The sequence below is a fragment of the Primulina tabacum genome, chromosome 15 (assembly GCF_025594145.1).
Source record: "Primulina tabacum isolate GXHZ01 chromosome 15, ASM2559414v2, whole genome shotgun sequence".
Lineage (NCBI taxonomy): Eukaryota > Viridiplantae > Streptophyta > Magnoliopsida > Lamiales > Gesneriaceae > Primulina > Primulina tabacum.
The window spans coordinates 3,499,510-3,513,965 of NC_134564.1; the positions used below are offsets into that span (position 1 = coordinate 3,499,510).

The 14,456-nt window shown below is 41.4% G+C and overlaps 2 protein-coding genes across 4 annotated transcripts; both read right to left on the reverse strand.

Moving 5' to 3' along the window:
* Positions 1 to 6,914: 6,914 nt before the first annotated feature.
* LOC142528058 (uncharacterized) lies at positions 6,915 to 9,097 on the reverse strand. Of its 3 annotated transcripts, XR_012815594.1 has the most exons (6): positions 8,749 to 9,093; positions 8,356 to 8,436; positions 8,065 to 8,100; positions 7,745 to 7,984; positions 7,519 to 7,660; positions 6,918 to 7,385 (listed from the first exon to the last, which is right to left on the reverse strand). XR_012815594.1 is itself a non-coding variant. In XM_075633107.1 (5 exons), the coding sequence occupies exons 2-5, from the start codon at positions 8,371 to 8,373 to the stop codon at positions 7,580 to 7,582; spliced, it is 375 nt and encodes a 124-aa protein (XP_075489222.1). In that variant the 5' UTR covers positions 8,374 to 8,436; positions 8,749 to 9,097; the 3' UTR covers positions 6,915 to 7,579. The 3 variants fall into 3 exon arrangements, 1 of the variants encoding a protein (XP_075489222.1); XM_075633107.1 differs by having other exon boundaries at positions 6,915 to 7,660; positions 8,749 to 9,097; XR_012815595.1 differs by having other exon boundaries at positions 8,356 to 9,093.
* Positions 9,098 to 12,341: 3,244 nt separating this feature from the next.
* On the reverse strand, positions 12,342 to 14,154 carry LOC142526793 (cyclin-dependent kinase inhibitor 6-like). Its single transcript, XM_075631388.1, has 4 exons — positions 13,874 to 14,154; positions 13,703 to 13,773; positions 13,263 to 13,472; positions 12,342 to 12,574 (listed from the first exon to the last, which is right to left on the reverse strand). Exons 1-4 carry the CDS (start codon positions 14,066 to 14,068, stop codon positions 12,505 to 12,507), a joined length of 546 nt encoding a protein of 181 aa, XP_075487503.1. The 5' UTR covers positions 14,069 to 14,154; the 3' UTR covers positions 12,342 to 12,504.
* Between the last annotated feature and the right edge of the window lie 302 nt (positions 14,155 to 14,456).

The following is a 14,456-nucleotide window of genomic DNA, read 5'->3' on the forward strand; positions in this document are numbered from 1 at the left end:
TCGGATATAAATGTTAAAACAGAAATTTATTTGATTCGGTTTCGGATTATATATGTCAAAACCGAATAGACCGAAAAAACCGAAATTTTATTAAATTAATACTTTTATTTTTATTATATATTTTTTGAGATGATATCATAGACTTTATATTTAAATGTTTTACTTAGAAATCATGTAAAAAGATAACATATTATATTTTATAATATATTTATCTTATTAATTTAAATAATTGTATTAAAACCGAAATAACCGAACCATTTCGGTAAAAAATCGAACCGAACCGAAGAAAAATGATTCGGATGTCGGATTATATATTTGTAAAACCAAAAAAACCGAAAACCAAACCAACCGATGAACACCCTTAGCTCTGGCACTCTCTAAGTGTAAAATATTCGTAAATGTCTCCTAAATTTAGAGTGGAGAAATATTATATTTTACATAAAAACTTATATTTATATGTGATACCCCGTGGGCCCCTAGGCCCGGATTACATCTTGAGGAGCCCGGATTACATCTTGGAGGCGAGGGCCCAAATGGAAGACAAGTCCATCAAGAGTCCAGGTATCTACCATTGGCTCATCTCTAGCCCAAATGGAAGACAAGCCCATCAAGGGCCCATGTATTCTCCTATAAATACCAGGTTTGAGTGTTCACTTCAAAAATTCAATATATTGTTTTCAGCAACACCCTTAGCTGCTCCCCCCATATATCCTCAGTCACTGACTTGAGCGTCGGAGGGGCTACGCCAGGACACCCTCCTGGCCCCCTCCTAACGGTCTTCTTCTTGATTTCAGGCTCAGGGTAATCTTAAAGCCCACGTCTGAACTAGTGACTGCTCGTTGGAATCGGACCCTAAATTTCTCGTGAGTATCACTTGGCGCCGTCTGTGGGAAGATTTGAGTTGAGACGTAGAGATGGTAGGGAAGAGAGGGAGTAGAAGAGCTACCTCATCATCATCGCGTCCTCAGATGGGACATGAACAGTCTTATGCTGAGGTAAGGCAGGAACAACCCCATCAGGAGGCGAGAACAGAACAACCTCGTCAAGAGAACAGGGTCGAGCAACCCCGTCCTAATGAAAATGTGGGGAACTTGACCCTGGAGCAGTTGGGTCAATTTATCACTCGGACCGTGGATGAGGCTATGAAGAGGAATCAAGAATCTACGTTCGTTGAAGAGCAGGCCACTCGCCAGGAGCGAGAGGAAAATGCTGAGGGCCGCCAGAGCAGGGTTGAAGAGACACAGCCCCACCAAAGTGGGAGATTGGTTAAATGAGAGAAATGTGGAAGAAAATACAGATGTTGAGGCAGCAGTTGGGAAGCAGAGCGCCTGCACCCAAGAGAGAAAGTCCCTTTTCACTAGTCATTTTAGAGGAAGGACTTCCTCCAAATTTTCGACAGTCGAATGTGGGAGAGTACGATGGACTATACTGACCCCGAGGAACACATGGGGAGATTTGAGAATGCGGCCCTGTTACATCAATATTCAGATGGGGTCAGGTGCAGGGTATTTCTGGGCACATTGGTGAGGTCAGCCCAGCAATGGTTTAACACCTTGCAGCCCAATCCGTACGATCTTTGGAGGATTTTTCCGCTAATTTCTTGCACAGATTCGTTAGCAGCAAAAAACACCAAAAAAACTATTTGAGCATGTCCGTGGTTAAACAACAAGAAGCTGAAACTTTGCGAGAGTTTGTCCAGCGTTTCAACAACGCAGCGTTGGAGATACCAGCGGCCACTCCTGACATCATGATAAGTGCCTTTACCCAAGGACTTAGAGGAGGAGAGTTCTTTAAATCATTAGTGAAGAAACTTCCATCAAGTTATGATGATCTATTATCTCGGGCGGAAAAGTATGTAAATCTTGAAGATGCCCAGCGGCATAAGAGGATGGAGCAACGGCCTGGGGGAAGCAAAGCTGAGGGAGCAGAAAGAGGAGGTAGGAAGAGAGGAGCGGGCGAGATGGAGGATGATAAGGCTAGGGGCAGAGGAAAATTCTCATCCCATGTTCTTCTAGATGGGAGTCAGTGACAAGGTGATGGAAGTGGGGGAGCCCGAGGGGAGGTGAGAGAAGTCGCAAAGGGTTGAGTGCAGTGCTGGATTGCCATTCGCGGGATAGACAAGAAGGATCTTCATCCGGGAGTCGACAGAGGTCTCGCTCATCCTCTAAGCGTGGTCAAGGCCCTCCATGGATAAATCAGAGGATCGGGGAGCAGAGAAGGGAAGGTAAGGTCAAGATGTCCCTCAGGAGCCCGTCGAGCCGAGAAGGGGAATGAACGAGGATAACCACCCTACGAGAGAAATGATTCATATGATCTCGGGGGTGCTACTGATGGAGACTCTGGCGAGCTCGGAAGCCACATGGGAGAAGGTTGGAGAACTTTGAGATATCGAAGGGTGAAGACTTACCACAAGATCCCATCATCAGCTTTGGACCGCAAGACCTCCGAGGCGTTGTGACTCCACATAACGATGCATTGGTGGTGACGGCCACCATTGCCCATTATGATGTGGCGAGGATATTTATTGATAATGGAAGCTCCGTAAACGTCTTGTTCAAGAGCACTTTGGATCAGATGAAGGTGGAAGGATTTGAGTTCGAACCGATCTCTACTCCTCTATATGGGTTTGCAGGACATGCCATCCCGCCGCGGGGTCAGATTGTTCTCCCTCTATCTTTGGGACATGCACCTCGGCGAGTAACAAAGATGACAACATTTACCAGTGGTGGACACCCCATCCGCTTATAATGGAATTCTGGGGCGGCCAGCCCTAAAGGATTTAAGAGCTGTAGCTTCCACCTATCATCAGAAATTGAAGTTTCGTGTCGGGAAGGGAGTTGGAGTCTTGTGCGGGGACCAAAAAGCCGTGCGTCGATGTTATGAGGGGGTAGTGATGGAGGAGGAGAAAAGAGCGCGTGTGGAGCTTAACATGATTAGGAAAGGAAGAAGTGGGTAACTTTGTCATGTGGAGGTACAAGAGGAGCAGAGATGAAAGTTGGAGAATGCGCCGGGCAAGGCTCTAAAGAGGCTCGGGAACGCTTACCACCTTAGAGAATATTAATCTTGACTAGAATTTTGTTGTATCTCGTTTCTGAATTTGTCTTTTGTTATCAGTTGAAATTTAATAAAGCCAAGTTCTTCTTTTCAATTCATGAATGTTGGTGTATTATGAAAGCGAGAAAATTTTATTTCCTGCTAAGGCACCGCCTAGAAGAGGAGCAGAGTTGGGGATGAGAAAAATTTTATTTTCCTGCTAAGGCATCGCCTAGCAGAGGAGCGGAGTTGGGGATGAGAAAAATTTTATTTTCCTGTTAAGGCACCGCCTAACAGAGGAGCAGAGTTGGGGATGAGAAAAATTTTATTTTCCTGCTAAGGCGTCGCCTAGCAGAGGAGTTAGAGGGTGAGAGTGGAGAATCTTTATTTTCCTGCTAAGGCGTCGCCTAGCAGAGGAGTTAGAGGGTGACGAGCTGAAATCTTTATTTTCTAGCTAAGGCGTCGCCTAGCAGAGGAGTTAGAGGGTGAGGGTGGAGAATCTTTATTTTCCTGCTAAGACGTCGCCTAGCAGACGAGCTAGAGCGTGACAAGGTGAAATTTTTATTTTCCTGCTAAGGCGTCGCCTAGCAGAGGAGTTAGAGAGTGACGAGGTGAAATTTTTATTTTTCTGCTAAGGCGTCGCCTAGCAGAGGAGTTAGAGGGTGAGGGTGGAGAATCTTTATTTTCCTGCTAAGGCGTCCCCTAGCAGATGAGTTAGAGGGTGACGAGGTGAAATTTTTATTTTCCTGCTAAGGCGTCGCCTAGCAGAGGAGTTAGAGGGTGACGAGGCAAAATATTTATTTTCCTGCTAAGGCGTTGCCTAGAAATTTTTATTTTCCTGCTAAGGCGTCGCTTAGCAGAGGAGTTAGAGGGTGACGAGGTGAAATCTTTATTTTCCTACTAAGGCGTTGCCTAGCAGAGGAGTTAGAGGGTAAAGGCGGAGAATTTTTATTTTCCTGCTAAGGCATCGCCTAGCAGAGGAGCAAAGTTTGGGAGAAATTAAATTTTTCCTGCTAAGGCATCGCCTAGCAGAGGAGCAGAGTTTGGCCGGAGAAAAATTAAATTTTCCTGCTAAGGCATCGCCTAGCAGAGGAGTAGAGTGAAGGAGGAGAATTAAATAAAAATTTTCCTACTAAGGCATCACCTAGTAGAAGAGCAGAGTTTGTGAGGAGAAAAATTTATTTGGTTTGTCGATAACGAAAAATGTTTGCCGCTGCGCAAATTACGGGGATCGACCTGCCCGGTGACTCCAAAAGCACTTCAGGAACAAAGGGCTGCGGGCGAAGGGAGAGTGCGAGGCGATGTGCTGGGCGAGCGTTGGGCAAGCGTGGCAAGGGCGAGGGGCGAGCTGGCATTGGGCGAGCGTGGAGCAGCGCTGGGCAAGCGTCGGGCGAGCGTGGCAGGGGCGCTGGGGAGCGCTTGGCGAGCCTCGGGCGAGTGTGGCAGAGGAGCTGGGCGAGTGAGGCAGAGGAGCTGGGCGAGCCTCGGGCGAGCGTGGCAGAGGCGCGTCGGGCGAGCGTGACGTGCGCGCTCGTGTAGGGCGAGTGTGACGTGCGCGCTCGTGCAGGGCAAGTGTGACGTGCGCGCTGAGGCGAGCTGACGGAGGCGGGGCGAGCGTACTCGGGCGAGGTGCTAGGGCATGCGCACGGTGGTAGGCGGTGCGCGGTCGAGTGTGACGTGCGCGCTGGGCGAGCTGACGGAGGCGGGGCGAGCGTACTCGGGTGAGATGCTAGGGCATGCGCACGGTGGCAGGCGGTGCGCGGTCGAGCGTGAGATGGCAGGTGCGAACTGACGGAGGCGGGGCTAGCGTACTCGGGCGAGGTGCTCGGGCATGCGCACGGTGGCAGGCGGTGCGCGGTCGAGCGTGAGATGGCAGGTGCGAACAGGTAGGCGGAAGGCGAGGCTGTTGTGCGAGCGGGCTGGAAGTGGGGACGGGCGCTAGGGCTGCGCGGTGGCAAGATGGCGCGCTGGGGGCTGAACGCTGTTGGCAAGGCGCGCGACGAGGAGGGCGAGCATGCGAGGGCGTGCGCGCGGTAGCGGACGGCGAGCAGGCGATGGCAGTGGCGAGCAGGGAGGCGGAAGGCTGGGCGCTACGCTCAGCGAGGACCTGCGTGAGGACGCGTGGGTGAGTAGGCGATGCGAGGAGGGGCGGTGGGCGAGCTGACGGAGGCGGGGCGAGCGTACTCGGGCGAGGTGCCAGGGCATGCGCACGGTGGTAGGCGGTGCGCGGTCGAGTGTGACGTGCGCGTTGGGTGAGCTGACGGAGGCGGGGCGAGCGTACTCGGGTGAGGTGCTAGGGCATGCGCACGGTGGCAGGCGGTGCGCAGTCGAGCGTTCTGCTGTGCGAGCGGGCTGGAAGTGGGGACGGGCGCTAGGGCTGCGCGGTGGCAAGATGGCGCGCTGGGGGCTGAACGCTGTTGGCAAGGCGCGCGACGAGGAGGGCGAGCATGCGAGGGCGTGCGCGCGGTAGCAGACGGCGAGCAGGCGATGGCAGTGGCGAGCAGGGAGGCGGAAGGCTGGGCGCTACGCTCAGCGAGGACCTGCGTGAGGACGCGTGGGCGAGTAGGCGGTGCGAGGAGGGGCGGTGGGTGAGGCAGGGACGTGTGCCGAGCGTTCTAAGGGTGATGGCGCAGGTGCGAGAGGGCTAGGTCGTGAGATGAGTGTATGTGGGAGCATGCGGTTGCTAGACGATGGAGAGCTCCTAGGATTACGATTTTTGATCTGCTTCCTATTTTCGGAGACTAACGAGCGGCTGGAAGAAAATTCACAACTCGCACCGGTAAACCGAGAACGAACCAATTAATCAAACTTTGAACCTACGATTCAGTTCGACTCGGGAGGGGGAGACTGGTGATACACCGTGGGCCCCTAGGCCCGGATTACATCTTGGAGGCGAGGGCCCAAATGGAAGACAAGTCCATCAAGAGTTCAGGTATCTACCCTTGGCTCATCCCTAGCCCAAATGGAAGACAAGCTCATCAAGGGCTCAGATATTCTCCTATAAATACCAGGTTTGAGTGTTCAAGTTCAAAAATTCAATATATTGTTTTCAGCAGCACCCTTAGCTGCTCCCCCCATATATCCTCAGTCACTGACTTGAGCGTCGGAGGGGCTACGCCAGGACACCCTCGTGGCCCCTTCCTAACGGTCTTCTTCTTGATTTCAGGCTCAGGGTAATCTTAAAGCCCACGTCTGAACTAGTGACGCTCGTTGAGATCGGACCCTAAATTTTCCGTGAGTATCAATTTGTAAGTCTATATCTTTATATAAATCTGAAAAACATTCTAAATTTTAATTTTATCCCTTTAAAAAACTTTTAAATATACCATTCGATAAATACGTTTTGTCATATGCTCATCTGTACGTATCGCATCATTTTTTATTAACTTATTTTTTGACATCGTATCGCAGCATATTCATTTCAATTTTCATGCATTGAAGTTTGGTTAAAAAGATAAAGATCACGTGTGGGACAAATCACGTGGCCCAAAAATGAGAGAACCATAAGACACGTGGCAAAACATCAGAAACATGGGACGAAACAGGATGCGTTCTAATTCAGAGTCTTAATCTGCGAGACAGATCAATCCTACCAATATTCACGATAAAAAATAATATTCTTAGCATAAAAAATAATATTTTTTCATGAATGAGCCAAATAAAAAATATGTCTCAAAAAATACGACTCTTAATACCATCTCACACAAGTTTTTGCCTCTAATTTAATGGTAGACTTGAAATTATATAAAAAAATATTATATTCTAATAATTAGTTACTTTTTGTTATTTCTAATTTTGGTATTTTTAAAAAATGAAATGGGTGCATCAGCATCATATCACCACCTAGTTAACTCGGAAGCTCTCGCAATCTTGATCATTGCTTAATGTAACTGGAATGGTGATCGCTCATGTGATGAGGCAAGCGGCTCTCCATTCAAGGCACATGAGAATTTAATATCCCAACCTTCAACAGTTTTAGGGACACAGATATTAAAAAGAACTTGGCCAAGAACACTGTTGGTGTGCATACAACTACAAGGACTTGATCGTAAAGAAGACCTCTCTTTTTGATCCTCCTGTAAGAACCCGAATTCTTTGTTGTTTTGATAAGCAGATGGACTTGGTAGGAAGAAGTGGTCATTTGTCCCCAGAGCAACTCTTAGGAAGCTTTGATTCGAGTCAACTGCTGCATTCTGGAGATCGCGAATCAAATCAGAGATTACATCATGCAAATAGTTTGTCTCGAGATTTTTCTCCAAGTTTTTTTATTTTTTGGGAGAAAACTGAAACTGCCTGCTCAAGCAACTGTGCTATCGCTTATGTTTATTGCATTGCTAGATACTTGTAATGACCTATGACACGTAATAGAACAAATAGGTAAGATGCATAAAAAAATAAAAATATAAATTAGCAACAAATTAAAAGAAAGTTGAGTAGGCAGTTGAAATTTAAGACAATGGCAGACATCTGGTTTAAGACCTACACCTAGTTCGGCTGAGGTGGTCCACTTCACAACTTTTACATTACCCCCCACATCCTGCAAATGCTAAGCAAAGTTGCAGAGAGTTGAATATGGAGCAACACTATCATTTTTTGAGCTTAAAATGAAAAAGGGGGCACCCAAACCCTGGAAAAAGGTAAAAGAATACAAGGGTGAGAGCAAAAGAGTCGAGAAATGATTTGAACAAGCACAGGCCAGTTGGTAACTTACAACTGACGAGTAAAGAGTTTGCCAGTACTCTGCATTTTGGGATCCAAACCTGATGAGGAATAAAGCATCCAAGCTTGAAGTAACACCTTTTGCAGACAACGATAGCAGCTTTGACGAACCAGACATTCTGAGCATGGAACGGTGTAAAGAAAATCGGGCACCCAAATCATGAACAAAATCAACAGGATCAGAATCATAGATCTGGCCTGAGATGCAGCTTGCAACCAGTCTACTATCCTCCTTTAAGTGACACAAATAGTTCAATAAAAGGGGGTAACCTCAATACACAGAATAGATAGAAGACCAGGGACAAAATCTACCAGATTTAGCTCAAATTCAGAACGTCCTTCAATAATCTGCATCCATTAGAAAAAGAACCATTGACATGCCACATCCAGAACAAGAAAAGAGTATTTTTTAGTCCTATTTTACATATAAGTGAAGTGACTTCATCGTCAGAGTGATGTGAGGCTTAATTGAAAAGACATGTGAGACAAAGTCGTCAAAGAAATAGTTTAAGAATGATTAGTGAATGGAAAAGAAGCAACACATAATTTAGAGACAATTTTTTGCATGTATCAGTCGTGAAAATGCCCATGTAGTGACTTTTCCTGGAAAACCTTATACATGCAAGCTTTAGAACCACCTGAAAAGGAAGAAAAGACTACAGGACATAATCCAGCCCTTAGCTCCTGTGAATACAATCACACGGACTAAAATAGGAAGGAGTCAAATTTTATAACTGAATATTTATGAGCTAGCTAAACGTGTCTATATTAACCAAAAGAACATACAGTATTGATACATGCAATTTAAATGACATAGGACATCAACATTGAGTCATGCTTGGAAGAAAGTCAACAAAATTACCCAACATGGTTATCATTGAATCATAGAGGCCTGAAATAAATAGATAATTTGCGAAAGGTTTTTAAATCTTGTGCTCATAAGTTATTGTTCGATTTGCCACTGTTTCCACATGCAAATATATCAAAAAGACTGACCTTGACTATCTCACCAAGAACAGAAAAAGCAAGTGATGTAGCTCTCTCAGGAATAAATCTGCAGAAAAAATAGCTCACCAATCAAATGATATTTGACCAAAAAAAAGGATCGGAGGCAAATGCAGATCAGACACAAAACCATTTCTCCTTGACTAAGCAGGAAAAGGGACGAAAACAAGCCAAATAAGCAGTCTACATATATCATCTGCCACAACTGTTGACAGCAGGAGGGAGGAGAATCCCATTCAAAAATCTTCGTCTAATGTGAATTTTTATCACATTAATTACTAAAAATCAATCATATATACGAGTATGCGGCTCAGAGAACTAGACAATCCAGTGTAATTAATTCTTTCCAATTTTATTTCTTTCAAAATATTACAATAATCACAATTTCATTTCGCCACCTTATATTAGCTCATGATCATCATTTAGTAACATACAAGACACATTTTGAAAGGTGGCGTGTCTGCCAGCTCAGACGATGCGCACCACGGCGCATTTTAGTGATAAATAATTCGTAGAAACTCGGCGACTCGAAATTGTCTCGGGCTGTGTGTCTTATTGGGCTTAAACTGGACTTCATGGCCACACACTTGGGCTGTTTTTATTAATATTGAATGCCTTTCAACACTTTCTAGAACTAGACAATATATGATTAATGAATTATTGCATGCAGACTTTTTTTTTGCAATTAGAACTTAAAAAGATAGACGAAGCTTTTTATATAACGGTTGGATAGATGCTATTCAGGAAGAACTAAATCTGTTTGATATAAATAATGTATGGTATTTATTTCCTAGACCTTCTCGTCAGTCAATCATAGGAACTCGATGGGTTTATAGATCCGGGATAATCCAGTATCCATGACCCGAGTCTCCCCGGAGTATCACCAATCTACATATGCGGGGGTCTATTTTTTATACAACATACTTTTTTAATGCATTGGTAGTCGTTAGATTTATCATGAGGGTATACCTTCAAGATAGGTTTAACTAAACCCAAATGACATCAAATGAAATCATTTTGTGGTGTGATTAATTCAAGTTTACTAATGAAGATCATTAACTCGTTTAAATCAATAATCAAGGAAAAGCATGTGCTAAATCGAGTGAGAGATATACATAAGTTATTAAATTAATAAATGAGTTATCGATCTTTCTTATTTAATACAAGAATAGATAATCGGAGATCCATATATAATTGATCGATAAATTTAATAATTCATGTTGTATGAAGTTTGTATTAGATATGAAAGAATGATGTATTGATACATTTAATAGTTCACATTAATAGTTCATGTTGTATGAACTATTAAATGTATCAATACATCATTCTTTCATATCTAATATATATATATATATATATATATATATATATATATATATTATGTTCGAGATGTAAAAATAATTGATAAAATAAAATATCAATAATATGTACAAATAAATATTTATAAAAAAAATAATTGAATTAGAAATTTATCAAGTAATTAACGATATAATATAGTTAAAAAAAATAACTGTCACTAAAAGAGGAAAAAAATGAACTTTTTTACTATAATTTTAAAGTAGCTACTTTAATCAGAATTTTCCAAATCCAGTCTAATGGATACCAAGTAAGCAATTAAGAAAAGAAAAGATTGTTAAATTCAAGGCCATGCATCCTTTCTTGAATTAACCAACCAATTAATTAGTAACATTCTTTCATGCTTTGGATTCCTCTACTTCTTTTACAAAAATAGTCGCTCTCTAGTGAGATGGTATCACGGATCTTTATCTGTGAAACAAGTCAATCATAATCATATTTGCAATAATAAATAATATTTTTGGTATAAAAAAATTAATATTTTTCATGAGTGACCCAAACATGAGATATATCTAACAAAATTGACTCGTTAAACCGTCTTACAACAAATTTTGTGTTTATATATAGAATAATGGGCATCGGATCCAAAGCACATGGAAGCCATTTGAAAAACACCCCATCAACCCACATGCATGACTCATGATAATGGACCCAACAATTGCATTATCTCTTCTAATCAAGTACAGTTACAAATAATTAAGATACTTTTTTTACGTGTATTGATCAGTAATAAACCCTGGAAAGTAAATCAGGTTGTTCGAAGTCTTTTCTTTAAGAAAACTCAAAAATCATGGTAAGTTTTTAGGAAACACGCGCAGTCAATATTTTACTAGCTTTGCTGCTGGTTTAAAAGATTCATCTCCAAGTAAATAAATTTTTGGCCAGTTTGATGGCCATAAATATCCAAATACAAAACAAATTCAAGATTTCAGTCAAATTCACAAGGCCCGTGATACATTTTGTAGTATGTAAATATTATAAATAAACTAATTAACAAGCAACATAGATATAGTTTCGATATGTTGAACTCATATTATGAACGCCGCTAAGATATCGTCGTGTATATCCAATAGACGGACATTACCTCAATCAATACTCATATAAGTGCTCACAATAGATGTTCCGCATATCAATTATAAATATATATATGTATGTACTGCGATATATATATTTGTACTGCAACCAACAAAACACAAATCCACGTGTTTTTAATTTTCGTACTCACATGCACTACTTGCATTCATCCCACACACATGTGGAAGTTTGTCTAATTTTCATCCCAACGCCATACATGCAATTCAAGTGATTTAACAAACGCTTCCAAAAGTTGGCATAAACTCGCTCGTAAATTCCAAATGGATTACCTTGAAACAAAAAACAATGCCCTTTTCAATAATTTTGTCAGTTGTAATAAAAAAAAATCACAAAAAACTTTGATGAGGACCACTGACCAAATAAGAGATCAACAATCCCTTACCATCCATTTCCATTTACAAAAAGAACTAACATTTTAGAGTACATTACCCAAGATTCAATTGAAAGAGTTTTCAAATTTATTATAGGAAATAAATATATATTTAAAATAAAAAGTAACTAAACACCACCCTTTAATACATGTGGGGATGGGGTGCAGACCTGAAATAGATATCACCCTGGTTTAAAAATATAAACGTTAGCCCCCCTTTTATTTTAAACGTTCTCCATAACATCATCTAAAGAACCGAGACCAATTTAGCTCAAACCACTTTGTCAAAATTCCAGGTTTGCTGAAGTAAATGGATAGAAATTAAAGAAGTGAAGAACTCTAGCATTAACACATTGTCATGGGAAGGAAAAATTGTAATTTTAGGCGTGGAAGTTGATGTTTTTGAGGTTTAGTCATGTAACTAGTAAATGTTTGATTCTTATCCAATAACTTGTTTTTTTTCTAATTTGGATTTTTTCCATCAAATATGGATTATTTGCCACTGATTAATAATAGAACATATATTATACATATTAAAATCAATATAAGAAAAAAATAAAAGGAAACGACGAGCTTTTTTCTTACATTTTGAATATTGGATATTGTTTTGAAATGTTTTTTGTTCTGTTTGGTTTGAATTAATTTTAATATTTATAATATAGGTATATTTTTGATACGTCGGTCATCATCAATATCAAATAAGTAATGTTCGATGATTATTGGCTTATGACGAAAAAAGAACCAAAAAAAATGCAAGTTACTATATGAAAACCAAATATTATCGAGTAAAAAGAATAAAATTCAAATCATATCAATTTACTAGACTAAAATTATAATTCTTCGGAAATCACTGTACACAAAATAGGTCGAATTTATTAGAAAATGGCAATGGAAACTCTAAAAGGAAATTAAAAAAAGATTTTCATTTAAGGCCGTAACCGAACCCACTGGTATCTTCCCTCCAATGGAACGTCCTTCAAAAAATCATAGTTATACCTGAAAACGGAAGGAAAGCCACTCAATCAAATCATTATTTGCTTCTTTGAGTTGCATAAATAATAGATTATACTAAAAACTCATAAACTTTATTCAATGGAGATTAATAATGGTAGCACGTACATCTATTTACTAAAAATAATAATGGAAATAGATTTTACAATTTAGGCATCAGAAAAATAATAAAAAGAGTAGGTCTCTTGTGAGACGGTCTCACGAATCTTTATCTGTGAGACGGGTCAACCCTATCGATATTTACAATAAAAAGTAATAATTTTTCATGGATGACCCAAATAAGAGATTCGCCTCACAAATACGATATTTGAAACCGTCTTACACAAGTTTTTATCTAATAAAAATTAAGATGGAATTTTTTCAGGAATATATAAACTGGAAGAAATATTACATAATATGTTGATTAGTTATATATAATCGGGTTATGAATGGGGTATTTTGTTATTTAATTTTAATCAATAATTATTTTTAAAAAATAATCATCTACTATATATTTCAAATACGCGTGAGAGGATTATTTTAAAAATATGGTTGACCCAATTCTCCCAATATCCCCTGTGAATGAATGAATGAATGGTGTGAGTACTATAACGCGCACCGCAGTGTTTCCTAACGCAGATGTGTGTGTAATGATTGCATGCATATACGCAAGTTTTTAAAAGGTAACACTCACTTTTCTGCGAATCGCTTCTGGTCGCACTTTTCTGCCGCCGCGAAGAATTCTTCTATCTCATCAGCCGACGGAATCTTCTCCGCTGCCGGAGATGCAAGATCCCGGTGAGATTTCACCGCCTGCGACAATTGTTTCTTCTTTGACGTTGATGATCTCATTGACACTTCCTCTGAGTCTCGACAAAGCTCGCTTGTTGGAGTAGAAAGGCTACTGTGAAAAACCATTGCAACAACAAATTTTTAAATATAAAACCGCAGATGGAGCGATGAAAAATTAATGCTAAAGTAAATGAATAATTCGCCTGAAAAAAATTGAGTAGAAACGGCTTTTCTATTTAGGAATGGATATATCAAAATTCAGAAGCTGAAACGGTGAAATTAAAGAAACAGAATTAATTGATATATATGCAAAAAATGATCGATAAATTTATTATTTACAACCTGACGCCGCCATTGATGGGCGTAGAGATTTCCGTTTCGAAACTCTCGGGCTCGTTCTCCGAATCAACGTTCTGAAAGGAAATAGGAACGATTGATGAACCTGAATTCTATAAATCTGTTTTCACAAGTACAATTCTCATTAGAAATCGAGTTCGAATTTCAAACTCTCACCTCCAGATCTGGTGATCTCGATCCTTTTTGTACATCGTCGCTTGATTCATCATCCTCGAAGCCTCCATATCCTACCGACACCGCAGACGAAAGTGAATTCTCAGAACACAGCTTCCTTTTCTTACAGAAAATCAGCTGCACATCCTCCTCCGCCATAGCTTTTCTCCTCTCGCTTATCTTCAGGTATTCAGCCATCTTTTCTCTACCTATACATACATAGTATATATACACACATTCGCGAGCGATAGAGAGAGAGAAGGAATTGGACTTTAGAAGCTGAAAGCTCAATTTCTTTTGTCTATATAGATATGTAGCTTTCACTACCAGACTTCACACCAAAAATTTGAAGGGGAGAGATGGTGCTTTGATCCAACGGTGGAGATCAAATGAGCGGTTAACGTAGCATGTGGTCCTGACTCCGTTAACGGTGACCGGGCACATGGGAGTGCCGTTACAAGAAATCGGGACCCTATGAGGGGAATAATTATGGCGGCCGCGCCCAATAAGTAGCAGACACGTGGAGAGACGGGGCACCGGCAGTATCCGGTTAGGAGACCGGGAATCTTGTGATTTGTTACAGTAG

Bases quoted from the DNA above. Each gene is read 5' to 3' on its own strand.
- LOC142526793 (XM_075631388.1), bottom strand. From the start codon at position 14,068: ATGGCTGAATACCTGAAGATAAGCGAGAGGAGAAAAGCTATGGCGGAG. The intron at 13,774-13,873 runs GTGAGAGTTTGA...ATTTCCTTTCAG, and splicing joins CGAGATCACCAGATCTGGAG to AACGTTGATTCGGAGAACGA. The intron at 13,473-13,702 runs GTTGTAAATAAT...GGTTTTTCACAG, and splicing joins CCCATCAATGGCGGCGTCAG to TAGCCTTTCTACTCCAACAA.
- LOC142528058 (XM_075633107.1), bottom strand. The intron at 7,985-8,064 runs GTAGATTTTGTC...TGTCACTTAAAG, and splicing joins CTGAATTTGAGCTAAATCTG to GAGGATAGTAGACTGGTTGC. The intron at 7,661-7,744 runs GTAAGTTACCAA...ACCTTTTTCCAG, and splicing joins AAACTCTTTACTCGTCAGTT to GGTTTGGGTGCCCCCTTTTT.